This window comes from Plectropomus leopardus, chromosome 13 (genome assembly GCF_026936395.1).
Source record: "Plectropomus leopardus strain MGB_pleo_1.0 chromosome 13, ASM2693639v1, whole genome shotgun sequence".
Classification (NCBI taxonomy): Eukaryota; Metazoa; Chordata; class Actinopteri; order Perciformes; family Serranidae; genus Plectropomus; species Plectropomus leopardus.
Genome location: NC_142188.1, coordinates 23,482,448 through 23,500,340, shown reverse-complemented (window position 1 = coordinate 23,500,340; position 17,893 = coordinate 23,482,448). Strand labels below are relative to the sequence as shown.

The 17,893-nt window shown below is 43.0% G+C and overlaps 1 protein-coding gene across 1 annotated transcript; it reads left to right on the top strand.

The window, feature by feature from the left end:
- Positions 1-2,611: 2,611 nt before the first annotated feature.
- ism1 (isthmin 1) lies at positions 2,612-15,809 on the top strand. Its single transcript, XM_042502133.2, has 6 exons — positions 2,612-3,525; positions 10,269-10,487; positions 11,322-11,592; positions 13,736-13,879; positions 14,023-14,112; positions 14,416-15,809. The coding sequence occupies exons 1-6, from the start codon at positions 3,388-3,390 to the stop codon at positions 14,931-14,933; spliced, it is 1,380 nt and encodes a 459-aa protein (XP_042358067.1). The 5' UTR covers positions 2,612-3,387; the 3' UTR covers positions 14,934-15,809.
- Positions 15,810-17,893: the final 2,084 nt, after the last annotated feature.

The following is a 17,893-nucleotide window of genomic DNA, read 5'->3' as shown; positions in this document are numbered from 1 at the left end:
CGCATTTTAGTCACCAAATGTGAATGTTTTTTCATGACGTGGCTTTCTTTTTTTTCAAGGGGCTTCAGCTTCGTAGAGTGGGTGTCTTTAGAAACCTATGACAGTGCTCCTTATGGCTTTTGAACCCTAAACATAAGCGTTTTTTTGGTGACCTGCTGTTTTTCCAGCAGGGATATCGCCACCAAAAGTGTGAAGTGTCAGGACACGGCTGCATTTCCTTCTGGGATAGTGGCACAAAAAGTGATTTTTTTTAACTGACTTGTCTGCATTTCCCACAGCTTTTTAGTTACCAAATGTGGGTGTTTTTTAGCGACCCGTGCCTCTGTTTCTAGGGGCTTTTCAGCCCCCAAAAGTGGATTATTTAAGAGACCAGTTGTTCTTTCTCTCTTTCCAGTGGGCATGAAAAGTGATTGTTTTTTACTGAGACATTACTACTTTTACTACAAAGCATGCCAAAACATGATCTTTTCCTTGCCATAATCAAGTGTTTTTAATGCCTTAACGTAACTATATATTAACTACACCAATGTTGAAACATGCCGTTGGGGCTGTATATTAATCATGCTGACAGTCAGGCTTGTTTCATCAGTCTTTAAAAAAAAATCTTTATCTTAAAACTTTCTGTATCTACTCCAGAGGTGTCGATTTCAAACTGGCCAGTGACGCAAAGTAACAAAATGCGGTAACACACATTGGCTGTCAGAGAAGGTGGGAAGCACGTGCCTTGCCAAACTTCCCTCCAGTCACTTCTAACTGCCCTCAGTTTTAGCAGAAGTGGCAAATGGTGTGCACTGGCATTCAAAACATCTGTGCAGCCTGACTACTGGTGGCAAGGCCCCAGAGACCTGCCTGCCTGCACCAGCCTCTTTTGAACTGCAGATCCAAATACACTGCACTTATTGGAATGGCATGTAGCTGCTATTCTGAAGGGGGATCCTCTGCTACGCCTTTGATGTCCACCACTGTGTCCAAAGCAGGCAAGCCATTCTCTCTGCTCTCTGTTTTCCATTTAGACAAGAGATTTTTCTATTCTGGAAAGGGATTTTTGAAGTGAAGCAGACAAAGAGCAGATTTACATGGTTTAGACAGCTATGCTGAGCCTGGAGTAAGTAAGACTGTAACTGAAGACTACAGCATACTGGGAACCACTTGTTAACAGAGAGCATAATGAAGTAGGCCAGTGTGGTGTTTTTCATCAGTAGAGAAGATAATTTGGAGCATTTTCAATATATTTTAAACTGATTCAGACATTTGTTGTCATCATTTCATGTTTGTGAGATAATTTGGGCAGCTTTCTGCAAAATGAAGTGGTATTACTAGCTGAATGAAATATTAGGTTGGTTATATCAAAGGTTTTGAATCACTTCATCCTGCTTATCACTATCTTCTAGCAGTTACTCTCAGACTCCGACCAAATTTACTCTGGCACCCATGGGCATCGGATGGGCACATTGGAGTTACACCTCATCTAAAGTAAGTTCAGGGCCAAAGTCGAGCAAAATTCTCTTGTTTTTCTTTGGCTTGTATTTACCACGTTTAAAACACTGACTGGTTGATATAGAAACTATGTGATGCAGGAATCTTGAAATTAAATGAACAAAACAATGTCAGTCATATAGCATCCCATAATAGAAGTCTAATTTAAGCAATGCTTTGGCTCTGCTCTTTCACTGTCATGGTCCTATTGGAACAGCGTTACGCAATTTGGCCACAACATCAAGGATTATGCATGAATAACTAATATGTGTTTATGTGGTTCTATGTGAGCTGTTATGACACTAACAAATAATCCATGACTCTAATGCGATCATGTTAGTCGTCTCAGTTATATTATGGTTCCACGTGAGCCCAAAGTGAACATATGGACTTAAAAGGTGAAAGGCAATATTAAATGCGCGGTCGTCTCCAGACCTCGATGCTCACTGAGCTGTCACCCATGCTAAAGCAGCAGCATCCCCGCTTGGTGCATAATTTGACACAGCGACCTGTCCTTTGAAGCGGACAATAAAACGTCTCACGAGGGCTAATCACATTACGCACCATTTGTCTCGCTTAAGTGAAGTGTTGCAGCACCTTCCGCAGCAGCGTTTTAATCAACGACTGAGACAAGACTGCTGCTACACACATGTCAACAGGAGACGCAGACCTCCTGCGAGGCGCCACCGGGTGTCTTCCTTCGCGCTATGACGCGCCCGTGTGCCCAGTGCGTCTCCGGGGACCGGGACCACCAAGGGTACTTGAGGTTCTGTCGGGAAGTCCTTAATGTGCCTGTATAGTGGCATTAACTTAAAAATAAAATGACTTAACTTGAAGCGTGATTAACTGTGTATTGAAATTGGCAAACTTTGGGGAATGTGCCATAATGTTCTCTGAGACATTTTGTAATTTTTAAAAGATAAATCTCTGTAATTTTGGTCTTGTGGCGTCAAATTACTGAAGTATGTCTTATATGCAACAGATAAAGTGGTATAATACACTTTTAGGCAGCTGAACTTCCACAAGTATATTTGGTGTTAACCCAGCCGGACACCAATTTGGAGAGGACCGGTTGAAGGGGGACGAAAGAGTTAACCAGGGGGAGGGCGCCTGCACAGGGGCGTATAGTATAAAACCACCTCAAGAGCGTATATCAAGAACAGCGTGTGTTTCACTAAGCCGTAGTTTGATATGGTTTGACTTGTTTCCTCCAACAGGACTGGTCAGAGACGCACGCCTTCATTTTGGTGGGCTCACGCTCCGCAGCATAATGGATGAATACTGTTTTTGAAGAGGTCAGAGCGCACCGCGAAGTCTTAACTGGAGAAGATATATTTTTAACTACCTGTACTTGTTTCTCCAGGGGTAAAGTCGCGTCGAATAAGGCTGGAAGGCGCAGAATGTGGACAAAACAAGAAGTGCGTAAAGCGGCCGAAGTGGAAGAGAGGAGCAGTGAAGTGTGAGGCTGTAGAATGTGGCGGGGACACCGCGGGCCAACTGGGCTGCAAGTTTCCTGAGCTTGGAGATTTGACGAGGGCGCAACAAGGAGGGGACGTGTTAATGCTGGATCAGCCCTGCAGTGTTACAGCAAACTGGCAGATCAGCGCATTAACTTATATCACATTTGGCGTAACATCAAACTATATGAACAATAAAATAAGATAAATCTTGATTTAGCAAAGCCCAACTGGATCCAAATCATTTTACAGCACTTTTTCCAAATTATTCGACTGCCCCTCCTCCGATCCTTTTCCCTTCACTTTTGCAATTCTGATTCCCGAAGTGGCTCCGAAGTGGTGTTGCGGCTCCTCGTCCCCGGCGGATCCGGAGATTGGAGTCTCTGCACCGGGAGGAGGCGGAGTCGGACCTCCGTCCACACCGCAGGCTCCAAAGAGCGGCCGCGTAAAAAGGATGGTGCGACTGGCGGCGGAGCTGCTGCTGCTCCTGGGACTCCTTCTCCTTACCTTGCACATCACGGTGCTGCGGAGCAGTCCGCTACCCCAGGGAAATGACACTCTGATCCTGGATCAGGACTCAGCACTTTCAGAGGTGAGTTAGGAAGTCTATAAGTGAGGTGCTTTGGAGATTTTTTTTTTGGTGGTGGGGGGGGGGGGGAATTTGATGCGAAAGGTGATATCAGAGGGGTCTCATTCGGGCGCAGATGGATTTGATAGCCCAGGTAAAACAAAGCCTCCATTCCTATGCAACCCCGTGAGTCTTTGGGGATTGTTGACATACACACGGATGTGGTCTCCCTGGGGTGTCCCCCGGGAATGGCAGGGAGCCAGCGGAGGGGTGGGAGATGAGGCAGGGTCAGAGATCAGACGCACCTCCCTATTGTTGGGGGTTAAATGCTAGCTGCAGGCACTTCTCTGTCATCATGGGCTCATCACTGTCATCCAGGGTCAGAGCTGCACCCCAGAAGGTGTCCCCACCCCTACCAACACACATGCCCCAGAGTTATGTTTGGAGCAGAGTCTGGCATCAAACTGACTTCTGCCCTGCTGCTGATCTCTGATCCTAAATCCAACTTGTTTTATTTGATTCCTTGCTACACTGTAAAATCTAGTATATTTTACTTAAAGTAATCATGGAAACTGATTGCCTTGAAAAGGGAAAGTAAATATAACTATTAATCTTAATTTATGTTTATTTTATATCTAACTGATAAGTTAACTCAAAATGTAGCTGCATTTACTTAATTGTGTGAGACTGTTGCAAGTCAAAAGGACAAGTGGAATCACCTTGTTCTTCTTACGTGTTTGCAACTTCAGTAAACCAAGTTAGTCTGACTTAACTTGATCATCACAAAGAAGATTTAGCCAATGACGAAGAGAGGAGATCTGCAAGTTCTGTTTTGTTAACTTGCGTAAGGAAATACAAATATGACTGATTAGTTTGCAAGCAGGAGAATACAGATATATAACACAGTAAACTTGGTTTACTTAAGTTGCTAAAACTTCAAAAGGTTGATTCAATAAAATTTGTAATTTTAAGTTGCAACAACTTCACAAAATTAAGTAAATATTTACTTAAAACCAATAGTTACATGTCCTTACATTTTTCAAGGCAATTGTTTCATAGATTTTGTAAAAGTAAATTCAGCTTCAGATTTTACAGATTTCAGATTTTACAGTGTATACTCACATGTGTGGGCAAGGCCACATGGACAGATGTCAGTGTTGAGGAAAAGAAATAGAATGCAATTAATAAATAAACTATTCAAAGGTTTTTAAATCTTTTGACATCAAGTCAAAATACAGTTTTAATGACACCTTTTGGGGGTTGTGTTCCAGTGAAGAGCAGCAAAATTTCACAAGGCAGACATTTGTCAACATGACACCAGGTTTAACAGTTTAACAGCCTTTTTTACATCAGCATAAAGCATACATCCAACAGAGCCACAAATCCTGACTTGAGTGTTAAGACAGGTCTGGGATCAACAGGCTTTTTTAGAGTGTTAAGCATCCTTCAGCTGCTTTTTGATTTATATTTAGCATGCTACTGAAATATGTTCATTATGTCCCAGTGATAAATGAGTATTTATGCTTACTGGTGTCCTTTTATACATTTTTATTAAGGCCTTCAGGGAAATGAATAGAAAGAATTTTAACTCAAGGAAGGTGAGGGTAATTTCTCTTATCTCTACTATCGCTGCCATCTCTGTTCACTGGCCTGCGTATATGCAACAGCAGGCCTGTGTTCAGTTGGATATTAGGGCATGCAAAGCTGAGGAAATATTCCAGGAATTTATTGAATATTTGTCACTCAGCCAAATGTTGGATAGGATGAACAGGATGAGGACCAGGAGGGAGTTTCTCCTGAGAAGACTACAGCAAAAAAAAAAAATACTAAACACATGCCACCCATTACAACCTCCAACATCCCCTTTGTCACTTAATGTACATAGAGATGCTGGCTTGTGATGAAAGAGTCACTCATGCCCCATGTTGAGAAAAGCGCTGATTTTTTTTTTTTTGCTCATGAATGCCCTGACTATGTGCAGATATGCTTCACTGGCCCGCCACTGAAGAGGGTGATGTCATCTTTTTGCCGGGCTTGTCATGGCCCAGGGGGTGTATTGTCATTCCAAGGTGTCATATTTAAAATGCCATTCATAGAAACACAAATGACAGGATGCAGCTTCTTGCACCTGTAGTGGTCCAAGGCACATTGTCATCACTGACCCAGGCAGAGTAAAGTTAGTGTATTTGTCAGCTTAGAACAAACAAATACTAAAAGTCAATAATTAATCATGATTTTCTACCGTTGAGCTTGTTTCACTCTGTTGTTTTCAAGAGTTAAACTCTAAGCAGTTTACTCCTTTATAGCAAGTCTGTTCTCAGTTTGATCCTGTAAATAAACACATACGTAAGCCCAGTATGAGGCGTGTGACAGGGGAAGGATAGTTTTCTCTTCCACCTACATAAGTGTAGTGTTGAAAAGCATCTGGCACAATGTGCACTGCCTTCATTTCCTGCCAGCCTCCCCGGGGGAAGGACCCCTGAGTTGCTCCCAATTGAAAATGGAGTCATGCCCCTTTAAGCAGCCCTCACAAAGTGAAAAAGGGGGAAGCGGGAAAAGAAGAGGAGATACTGTGAGGAGGGAGAAGGGGGTGGCTTGTGTGTGCAAGTGTTCATTCATGGCTTTTGAGTGTGTGTGTGTGTGTGTGTGGGGGGGGTGGGGGCATCCTGGGAGGCCCCAAATGAACTGAGGAATGGTGTGTCACTTTTGATCTCCAAATTAAAGCATGTTCCTTGTTGAGGAAGATCTCAGATGAGTGATAGGGACTGTAAAGCAGCCCCGCCATCATCAAAGAGGTAAACTGCTGATTTTCTAACATCTGATGAGTTACTCCTGTGCACTGTTACAGCCTGGGACATATTAGAGAAAAATGAGCACACAGCATGTTTTTGTCATTACGCTGTGTTAAAAAGCTCCAGAGAGTCACGTGGAAAAGACAGAGAGAGGTGTTTACGTCGACATTATCAGGAACTGATTCATAACTGATACACAACTGCAATTCTTTGCTGATGACTCATTCACATGTTGTGCATTATTTCCATTATTTTCAACTTGACTAATCCCCCTCAGTCCTTCTACCGAAATACTGATGGAGAAAGAACGAAAAAATCTGTTATTAGGGTGTATAAAATGTAATGGTTTGTCCTTCACATTGCTGAGCTGCCAGATGGAAATATAGATTTAGTGAAATCTCAGTGCTTATGGAGGAGAGCAGCTTAGATCTCCCCGTTTCTGTCCAAGTAATGGACTGTTTTCAGCAATACAATGTCACAGTTTTCGTATTTACAATTCAGCTCAAGGCTTTAATCAGCCACATTACATTTAAGGCTGATATTTTTCTATGTTTTGGCAATAATTTATTGTATTTACTGCGGCTGAGAAAATGAGTATATGTCCTGTTGGCAAGACAGCGAGACAGTAAACTGTATGTAAACACTGTGTACACACTCCAGTGACATCCACTGTCTCGGGTTTGACTGTTCACTACCGGGCATCTGCTTATATATATATATATATATATATATATATATAGTTAAAAATTCTATACATATACTGAAAACTGCAATTCACTCATCCGGAGATTTCTGACAGTACCATCTGCAAGATAATCTATGGCTTATACTAAAATAAACCACATTAAACTACCAAAGTTTGCCCATAAACTGACAAATCTTTGTGTATACAAGTACTCCTTTTGAAGTATCATCACAAGTGTTTCCCTAGAATTAATCAAAGTGCATTTAAATTTGACTTTAAATAAACCAAGTTTGTGTCAGGATTATGTATTCTGCCTGCCATGTGTTATACAGCATAATATGACACAACAGAAGATTCAGATAAGATTAGACTGGATAATGAAGGATTAATCTGCCTGCAAACACTGTGATTGGGTTTCACAACCCAACAGTTTGTGTATTCTGAAACATTTGTGGTGGCATGTGATTTCTTTTCATAGTCCAACTTGTGGAGAAAGTGGTAAGTCATAACTCAGTGGCAGTTATTTCTGTGTGTATGTATCCCAATCACCAGAAAAAAAAGGGATTTTAATATAATGACATTTGCATGTTAATATGTAGCTGATTCGTTGAAACGTTATGTTTCAACAAACCCATGGTTAATGTGTGGTTAGGTTTATTCACAAAAAAACGTAATTATGATTAAGAAAAAAATCCTGTTTTTGTTGAAATACCCAGTTTGAGGGTAAAACCCCTGCTGTAAAAGCAGCAATGGCTCAGTAAAAACACAACCGCTGTCTGTGCCGATTTCCCAACAGAAACACAGTAATGTTTCGGTCAAAAATAATTGCTTTCACAGCACAATTCCCGCTCGAAAAACAGAGTTGGGTCGCTACAAAACATCCATGTTTGGTGCCTAAAAAGCTGCTTCAAAAAACAGCCACATGTTGCCACAAAACACCAACATGTGGTGTGTAAAAAGGTGCCATGAAAAAGCAATAGGTTGCCACAAAACACCCATGCTTGGTGTCTAAATAGTTTCTGGAAAAAAGTGGTAGGCTGCTGCAAAACACCCATGTTTGGTGCTTTCAAAGCTGTTGCAAAAACTGGAATGTGTTACGTTTTGTGCATAGAAAGCAACTTTAAACACAGTGACAGATTGCCATAAAACAACTGTGTTTTGTGCATAAAATGCTGCTGGAAACATAGAAAAGACTCGCTAAATCACAACCAGTCTTCTTTTTTGTGGATCTCAAAACGAGGTCCAAAGTTTGCCAGGTGTCTCGCCAAGGTGACACACCATTCACCATCCCACTCCCCTTCCAATGACCAAGTCAGCTCATAAAGTATGTAACTTTTAAAAATGAAACATACACGTGTAATGTATTCATGTTTGCAAAAACGTTCAACGCCAACATTTTCTTCTGTCAACCGCGCTGCTTTGTGTAGCCACAGCATGTTTGGATTCATTTTCTTAAATGACAGGTGCTGTGAATGAAAACACCTCAGAGTCATAGCATGAGGAATCAAAGTAAGTTGTCTTTTGTCAGCAGCCGTGAAATGTGCAGCAGTTGAGATTTTTCTGGCAGCAGATTTAAATAACTGTTTGTGAACAGTGTCATGAAAACAGTCATGTATCTGGACTGAAGAGCAACTTGTGTGGTCTGCAACTAAATGCTAATATAATCCATAAAAATTTAATCCACGCAGAGGAGATCAACCACACCTGTTTACTTTATTTACGATTGTTTGTTCTGTATTTTGTGGCTGAACCTGTAGGTGTTGTGTTGGAGCTCAATTACAGCCACCGAGTGACTTCTGAAGGCAAGGAGCTTGAAGGAGGGGGGTTATCATGTGGGCATCTCAAATCCAGAGTATATGTGATAGACCCAGAGAGGGTCCTGTGATGTTTACATAAAGGCTCTAGAGCTGATGCACAAACTATGGCATTAAAATGACCTTTTTCTGGACTGAGCTCTCAGCCATAATTGTTTCGTTATGGAAAATACATTTGTGGTTTTAATCGGAGCCTACTTTTTCAGAATCATTTTCTTTAAGATTTTATGATTTGGAACATAAATTCTCATCAAAACTCATCTGAAACCTCTCCCTCTTTTTATTTGGTGGCTACAGACATAATCTACCCCCCCCCCTCAAAATTATGGTCACTAGTATAATCATTGTAATTATGGCAGCTCACATTTACGTATTTGATGTGAAAGTTCTGAAATTCTTTGAAATGCATCATATTATCACATTACCTCCATCTGGTGTTTGGTAGTGAATTAAGAAAACAGCACTGAGTGGAATTCGGGAGTCTTTCTGGGCAGCCTCTGTCTCCTTTGTGGTTGAATGCAAGTTACATGTACATTTATAATCCTTCCTCCCTCACTGTGCAGCTCCATTTACAGCTTCTATATTGTCCCAGAGTGCACCTTGGCTGGACACAAACAGCTCCACTGGGGGCTTTTATGCCCACCACAATGTGGCTGAGCTGACACTTTGTCTGTGACTGGCCACCGCAACCGTACAGCACTGCTGCCATATTCTCAGGCCTCAGCCCGGCCACAAAAACACTAGGGAGGATGAAATGGGACATGAAAAAATAAAACAAGGAACATGATTGATGGCTTTCTTTGATCTTATTTTCTGCCACCCCATAAGTATGATTGCTGAATTCTTATTCAGTCTGTCCAATTGAGGAATAATTGTTCCTTCTGTGCATACCTGACAAAGGACATATGTCCTCAACTGTCCTTTTTGGATGAATTCACAACCCCCCCTGTCAAGTCCAAATGTTTTTTCTATCATCAAGAAGGCAAATGTAATTATTTTGCTATGTTTGCTTAGGTTTCTCAGTATAGCCCCAGTGCAGAAAACCCATCAGTCTTACATGCTCTTTTCTCCCAGCATGCTAAAAATGTCCACATCATATAACTACGGTAAAGCAGAAGCATACTGTCAGTTAAAAATGGAAAAAATATACAGTCTAACTGTAACATGGGCTCTGAAGTTATATTTTGGTTGAAGGAGACAGACGCACAGAGCTCAGCGTGATGTTTGTCTGTTTCAGTGGCTCCTTCATTTTGGGCTCCAAGTAGCTGAGAGTCTGCAGGATTTATGACAGAGGTCATGGCCACATGAACCTCTGTCAACATCAATCTAATGTTGCTGAGTGTGCACCCTCTGTAGATACCAAGTGACAGGGCCCTAAAGTCTAAACTTTCACATAGAAGGGAATCAGATGTTTTCTATAAATATGCACAAAATGCACAAATAACACATAAATATTATGTTCTTTTCTCTCCTTAGAAAAATAATATAAATGCAAAAAGCAGCTCTTCTGCCCAGCTGGCTCCTGAAGATCGAACGTCTGGTTCAGAACACCGCTTGGCCCACCGGCCTGCCTCCCTCCCCTGGGCACAAGGCAGCAACGTACACAGGGACGGCCCTGGAGCTTTCCTCCTAGATCTACACAACTTCCCCGACCTCTCCAAAGCCGATATCAATGGACAGAATCCCAACATACAGGTGACCATGTGTGTCTATGCACCTGCTTTGATGCTTTCACTCACTCGTAAGACATGGCTACTCAACCACATAAGGCAGGAAGAGCAAACAGGAAGAAGGAGAATAGTTTTGTGCACATCACTACCCCCTTTTTCTCCTCCTTCCTTCCCCCGTCCCCTTTCACACTTCCTGGCTTGTAGTGAAGCTTAAGATAGACACTGAGGGCTCACGTCCATCATAATGACAGCTGAATGCCAGACAGCAGCGCCTCACTACTAACCCATGTGCAGGAAGACAGACGGCAGCTTATGTAAATGTGTGGCAAGCCCTTGCCCATAAGTCCCTCAGCGGTGCAGATGGCCGAGAAACCGCTGCCATGTTTAAATCATTCTCCTGTCTAATCCAGCAAGGGGGTCTTTCCATTTCTGAGAGCATCACTGCTAAATCCGAGCATGAACAAAGTGTATTAACATCTCAAGATGTGGGAAGAGAGCGGAGCAACCAATTGAGCAAGGGCGTGAGGCTGTGGGAGAGGAGGGGGGGCTGTCTTTGATCCTGGGATTCATCTGGCTTTCATGGTCTGGAGGAGGCTGAGTAGCCCTTTGAACTTTGTGTTTAGGTGGAGAGAGCCCGAGAGGTGGGAGGGTGACTGTGGGGCAGGGGTGGTGGTCCCCCCCGTCATCTGGGAGGCACATGTGTTAGGACAGAAAGAGGGAGGGGGTGATATTGTGTGCAGGGGTATCAGAAAGTGTCACTGCATGGCACCCTATCGACTTATTCAGTCCCAAAAATGCTATATAAGTATTGTCTTTGATGATTCTGTTGATGACTCTTTAAATTGACTTCTGTTCTCAGGTGACCATTGAAGTGGTGGATGGACTGGAGAGCCATGAGCCGGAAAAAGGCCTCCGGAAGGAGAGCAAACCCAACTGGGCGTCTCCTAACTGGAGAAACTGGTGGCCTCACACTTCTTCATCCTCCTCTTCTTCTTCCACCACTCATCAAACAGAAGAGCAAGATCGCACCTACGGGAGCAACAGCGAGGACAGCAACTTCCTCCGGCCGCCAGCAGATTGGGACAGGAGAGGAGGCACCGGGGGAGGAGGCAAAGCTCAAACCGAATATGGTGAGAATGACAGGAGGGTGTGTTTGCGAGGAAATGAGTGCACAATGCACATGGCAGAATATTTAGCTGGGTCCATAGGCTCTCATTTGAGGACCGGTCTCCAGGGTTTTCCACAGTTGGCCATAGTCTGATGTGGAATCTGTAATTTGCAGATTTGCTGATTTAAGCTGTCACCATAATAAGTGTAGTCATCCCAGGCGAGCCCTTGGGAGCCCCTGATTGAAGCCTTTAACACTTTTTTATGAGATGGATTCCTCTGTGGTGCGGAGCGAGCTACATGACACAGTTTAAACGCCTTTGCTACATCAAAGTAGCAACAGGAACGGGGCCAGAAGCTCTGTTAGGCTGCCACACCATCTTCACAGCGCTCTCCAAAACGTAACCCCACAGATAAATCTGCTGCGGAAGAATTTACACTCACTGTCATACAGTATGCGTCCAAGCCGTGTTGTAGCACGCCCAAACCAACATGGTTGCACAGGAATGCATATGCTGTGGAAAATGTCATTTTATCCACTTGCACTACGGTGGTTAGGGGAGGCGATTTCATACTCTTTTTTCGTCAAACCATTGCCCATGTGTAATGTTTTTGGCTTATCGCTGTGGTCAGCTTTCACTCATAATCTATTTCATACCACACTTTGGACAAGAAAATACTTAATCATCATTTCTGTCCTGGTTTTAAACCTAATAATCATAACTGTGGACAGGCGGTGGTCCTCCTCTCCATCATGGACCACTGGTGGTACATTCAGCTGTCTTATCTGTGGGCTGAGGGGAGGCTATTATCAAGTCAGTTCAAGTCAAATTTATTTATAAAGCCTATTATCACAAATCACAATTTGCCCCAGAGGTCTTTACAGCATACAACACCCCTCCATCTTTGGACCCTCACAGCGGATAAGGGAATAGGATTGGTCCAAGCATAGAACTTTGCAGAACTCTGTAACCAACTTAAATATGCACAGAGGACTGATCATTAATATAAACAAACTGAGATCGATCTGATAAATATAAATGAAACCAACTTAGTGCTGTTCACTTAATTCTGAGTTTTGTCAGAGCTGCCACCAGCTCTTTGGCCATAGTACGGAAGGGGGAGGGGAGCAGCGCTAGATGGCTATCTGGCCTGTAGTCATACAAAATGCTCATAATGAGGGGCAGATGGAAGTGGAGGGTTGGGGGGTGGGGGTGTATAGGAAGGTTTGGACCTTGACCAGAAATACTTCCATCTCAGCATGCCCACATTAATTCTCCTCATTGATGGAGTACTGCTTTCAAGATGTGTGTGTGTGTTTGCATGCGATAGCGATGGCGGTGGTGGGTCGAGCCCCGTGTAACTGTTTCCATGTATACCCATTACAATGATCTGCTCAATGATAATTGGAGTTAAAGAGGATTTCTTGCCATTTCACTTCCTATTTTCAAAGCAATGAATCACAGATAGAGCAACTGAATGGTGTCCAGTGCCACTGTGCCAGGGATACTGAGGCAGCGCAGGAAATTTGTATTTGTAAATTCCCCAGTCCCTGTAGCAAAGGCATAGGTTTTGTTTCAACTTAGGCAGTGATGAAACAGGAGGTTTGGGGATCATCTACAAGAGCTTAATTTTTACATTTTTATCAGGTTTCCTACTCATTTTCATGGACAAAATTTCAAAATTTCTCTAACACTTTTCAAAACTCCATAATAAAAAAATATAAAAGCCACTGCCCAGTACCCCAAATATAGCCAACATTGTAAATGTCTTTCATTATTTTATTGGGGTGAACAAATGCACATCTTAGAAATTGAGGGGGACATGTCCCTTGCGTCCCCACCTACGTCTACGCCTTTGGTCCTTTGGTCCTTTGGTCTGTAGTTCTTTTAAAATGAGCAAAACACTCCCCTGTTACTTCACTAACAGAACACACATACTGTGCCCTATGCCATGTACAACATGTGTGCATGTATGTGTAGACAGGCTTGCGTGGTATCTGCTTTGAGGGCCGAAGTCAAAGAGAACTTTGAGCTCCCCCACTTCCCCTTTCATGTCCTCCCCCTACTTATTATTAGTGAGGCATGCTAACAGGCCTGAGTAGGTTCAGCATGTGGCCTGCATCAGAGCTAAGGATCTCTCTCTCTCTTGTTCTCTCTGATCCAGACTATATGGATGGAGAGGGGGACTGGAGTAACTGGACGGCGTGCAGTGTCACCTGTGGAAATGGCAACCAGAAGAGAACCAGGTCATGTGGTTACGCCTGCACAGCCACGGAGTCCAGGACTTGTGATATGCCCAACTGCCCAGGTAAAAGTCTGGATTTTAGATCATAGAATGAAAAAAGTCCACCAGTAAAGACGGATATTAGAGGATAGTTTGTAAGTGCATAAGTTGATTAAGTAGTCTTTCATCTCTGATCCACCTTTCACTGTGCATTCATCTCTCCAAAGGTATTGAAGACGCCTTCAAGACAGCAGCCACTGAAGTGAGCCTGTTAGCTGGAACAGATGAGTTCAATGCCACGGAGCTCTTTGGTGTTGGTACGATTTTACTCTTGTCTTACTGCGGACTATCCCTCATTCAGATGTTCTTACACTATCAAAGACAGTTCATCCATCTGGCAGCAGTGTTCCTGCACACACTTAGCATTCCTCATGCTCGGGTTGCACCCCATTACTGCGCAGAGATGAAAATGTGCAGCAGTGCAGGAAGAGCACAGTATGCCACTGCCCGCTCTCTCTTGGTCTGTCTGTTCTTAATCAAGCCAATGAAAACACACCTTCATGTTAAATGTTGCACCTTCTCACACTTGTGGTTTCATCTTCAATCATCTTTTCTTGCAGACACAGACAGCTGCGAGCGATGGATGAACTGTAAGAGCGACTTCTTGAAGAAGTACATGACCAAGGTGGCAAACGACCTGCCCAGCTGCCCTTGCTCTTACCCAACCGAGGTGGCGTACAGCACAGCAGATGTACATGATGCCCCCACACGCCGGGATTTCCGCTGGAAAGACGCAAGCGGGCCAAAAGAGAAGCTGGAGATCTACAAGCCCACGGCACGGTACTGCATCCGCTCCATGTTGACACTGGAGTCCACCACGCTGGCAGCGCAGCACTGCTGCTATGATGACAACATGAAGCTCATCACTCGAGGCAAAGGGGCCGGTACGCCCAACCTCATCAGCACAGAGTTCTCAGCCGACCTGCACTATAAGGTGGACATTCTACCCTGGATCATCTGCAAAGGAGACTGGAGCCGGTACAACCAGGCCAGGCCGCCAAACAATGGGCAGAAGTGTCCCGACAACCCTCAGGACGAGGACTATTACAAACAGTTTGAAGAAGCAAGGGAATTCTAGTGAAATTACCAAACATACGCTGCTTAAATACTCAGCTAAACCTCAAAAATGGTGCTGAAACCATTTTTTAAATTCTGTTTTTGATTAAATACTAGAAGAACTTTTAGGCTCTGAGGAACAAGACTTACAGAACTGCTCTTTTGACCCAAGAGGAACAATAATCCAACTGAGTCAGAACATTTACTTGCTCACAAGGAACCTCTCTTGACTTCATCAAAACCAGGCGCAAAACATTGCTCTATTTTTTAAACATTTTTATAAATGATGCCTCTGAAAAATGGAAATTGCTTCACCCATTATAACTCTCAGATCTGGTCACCAAAGGGAGAACTGAGTATGTATTCTTAAAAAGGGAAAATTATTATTTTAGGAATGTTCGTTTAGATTGTGTCCGTGTTTGTCTCCTTAGATTGTTTATGTTTGGTGAATCTGAGAGGTCTGTGGTAATAGAATAATGAGATCCTGCAGGAATCTGTTTTGGGGGTGGGCAGGGTAGAGAATAGGGTTATCTAATTTTCTCCCATTTGTCATTCACAATACCCAGGTTCTCATGTAAGCTTGTGAGTTTATATAGCATGCACATTTTTTTTTTTTTACCATTAATTTGCAACCGTGTCCCTTGTGTCTCTGAGGCAGCCTGCATTATTTTTGTAAAGTATTTATTAAGTTGTAGCTGTGTCTGAGTTGGGTGTCTATGACTGTGGTTTCTGATTCACATATGGCTCAATGCTAACTTGAGATTCCTCTCTCGCTCAAACATTAGCATCAATGTCTCAAGTTAGGATTAAACCATAATTGAGCGTAAAGAATGTGTGAATTCAACTGTACGGACAGATTTTTGAGATATAAATCTATAAATAAATTTTTTAAAAGCCATTGAATGTGGTTGCTAGAGAAAAAAATGTTTTGCATGTATTATCTTCATGATAATATCTCTTAAAGGAGCAGCGGGCAAGATTTAGGAGGATTTAGTGCCATCAAGTGGTGAAGATTGCAGATTGTGACCGGCTGAAACTTATCGTGGTTAAAATTCCTTCAGTGTTCATTGTTTAGGTTTTTACCAGGAGCTGAGGTCTTTTCCTCTCCAAAATAAACAGACCAAGTGATTACAACCAGTAAAAGCACCGAATATAGCAGTGTCACATTAGAAATCAGCGTTTTTACAATGCTGATTTGCAAGTTTGAGACAGGCCACTAGCCTAGCACCTGCTAATGTGTGATTTCCTTTTTTCTATGATAATTTAAGATCCAGACATTCAAAAGGTTTTTTATATGAGAGCCAAAATTCTGAAGGGGTCTTTTGCTCTTAAAAACAAACAGACCTGGAAATTGAACCAGTAAAAAGACTGTATAAAGCAGTTTCAGGTTAAAAAATGTATGTATTTCCAATGCTGCTTGTAGCTGAGGTGCTGCACACTACGGTGTCCGACATGAAAACATGAATGGCCTTATCTAGTGTGTTTGATTTGTCTTTCTCTGTGCTACTGTAAAAACATGGACATGTGCAACATGGACTCCATGGACAAGGACCTGCTCCCTGTGTAGACATAAACGACTCATTCCAAGGTAACAAAAACAGAACAATTTTAATTTTCAGGTGATTATAAACTAAAGAAAAACATATTTATTATATTATATTTCTGCCAATATGTCTCCCTAAATCCTACACACTGGACCTTTAAAAGTTGTAAATTAAGAAGATTTTAAGCAAAGTTTCATCAGCTGCTATTAGATTACTCCCTTGCTGTCGAAGGAAATTCATGCCCGGGAAAAATCTCATCAATTAAACCCCTCCAACGGGCTTAAGCCTGTGCACAAGACTTCCATTAGTTCCATCCAGTGTGGCTCTCAGGCCAGGCCTTTTGAAGGGATTGCGATATTTCTTCAGAGGGCGAGGAGGGTAAGGTTCCCTTGAATGCGACTCAAATTCTTTGTCTTTGGCATGTATCCTCACATTCCTGAGTAATTTCTCAGTGTACACACGCACTCACTCACACATACACACACACACACACACACACACACACACATACACAGACTCAATACTGCCTGTCCGTAGCAGGGACCTCTGACCATTCCCTCTCCGCTGAGTGCTGCAGTCATTGTCACACAGAGAAAGCCATTCATGGTGCCCTCATTCCTACAGTCTTGTGTACGGCACAGCTGACCGGGTGCAGGGCTTGTCTTTATAATGCAGCAGGCCCCAGCACGTTCCACACCCCTGAGGCGCTACTTGCAACCGCCTAGTTGCTTCACTATTCATATGAAATTCCTCCACACGCATCCTTCGACCCATTTATGCCCAGACACAGCCTTTTATCAACAACCTATCCTCAAATACTCACTGAAGATACATTCATTTAAAATGAAGTTATGCTCCCTCCCCTGTAGATTTCAGATTTGAGTGTGTAAAACTGTTTTTAAGTATTCTGTCCCTCTCTTCAGTAAAAGCACGGACTGAGGCTAAGATTACAGTAACCGGCATGGATCGTTATCTTAGCAGGCCGTCTGCTGAACAGGCCATGAAGATCAAAGTGAGGTGTTCGTCTTTATTTTGAAACATTAGGGCCGACCTCAAATTGATGGCATACCTCCCCCTCCACCCCCTCCAGTATCTCTTCCCTAGACAGGCTCCACGTGTCTCCAGAGCAGGCAATTACTCCTACACCCTCCTCACTTTTCATCTCGTTTCTTCTCCCCTCCCCTACAAACACTCGAACAGCATGCACACTGATTCATGTGCCAAAGCATAGGTACGAATACAGACACAATGCAGATTTAGAGGCTCAGTATATGTGGTGTGAAAATATAGCAGAGGGCAGACTAACTGCGGATGAGCGAGTGCAGAGAAAACTTGTTGCCTGTGGGGCGTCAGTGAGGCCTCACTTTTTATGTTTCTATTTCCAGGGTTCTACTCTGGTATGTTTCAAAGGATGCAAAGCACCATATTAGTGGTATAT

Bases quoted from the DNA above. Each gene is read 5' to 3' on its own strand.
- ism1 (XM_042502133.2), top strand. From the start codon at position 3,388: ATGGTGCGACTGGCGGCGGAGCTGCTGCTGCTCCTGGGACTCCTTCTC. The intron at 10,488-11,321 runs GTGACCATGTGT...TTCTGTTCTCAG, and splicing joins GACAGAATCCCAACATACAG to GTGACCATTGAAGTGGTGGA. The intron at 11,593-13,735 runs GTGAGAATGACA...TCTCTGATCCAG, and splicing joins CAAAGCTCAAACCGAATATG to ACTATATGGATGGAGAGGGG.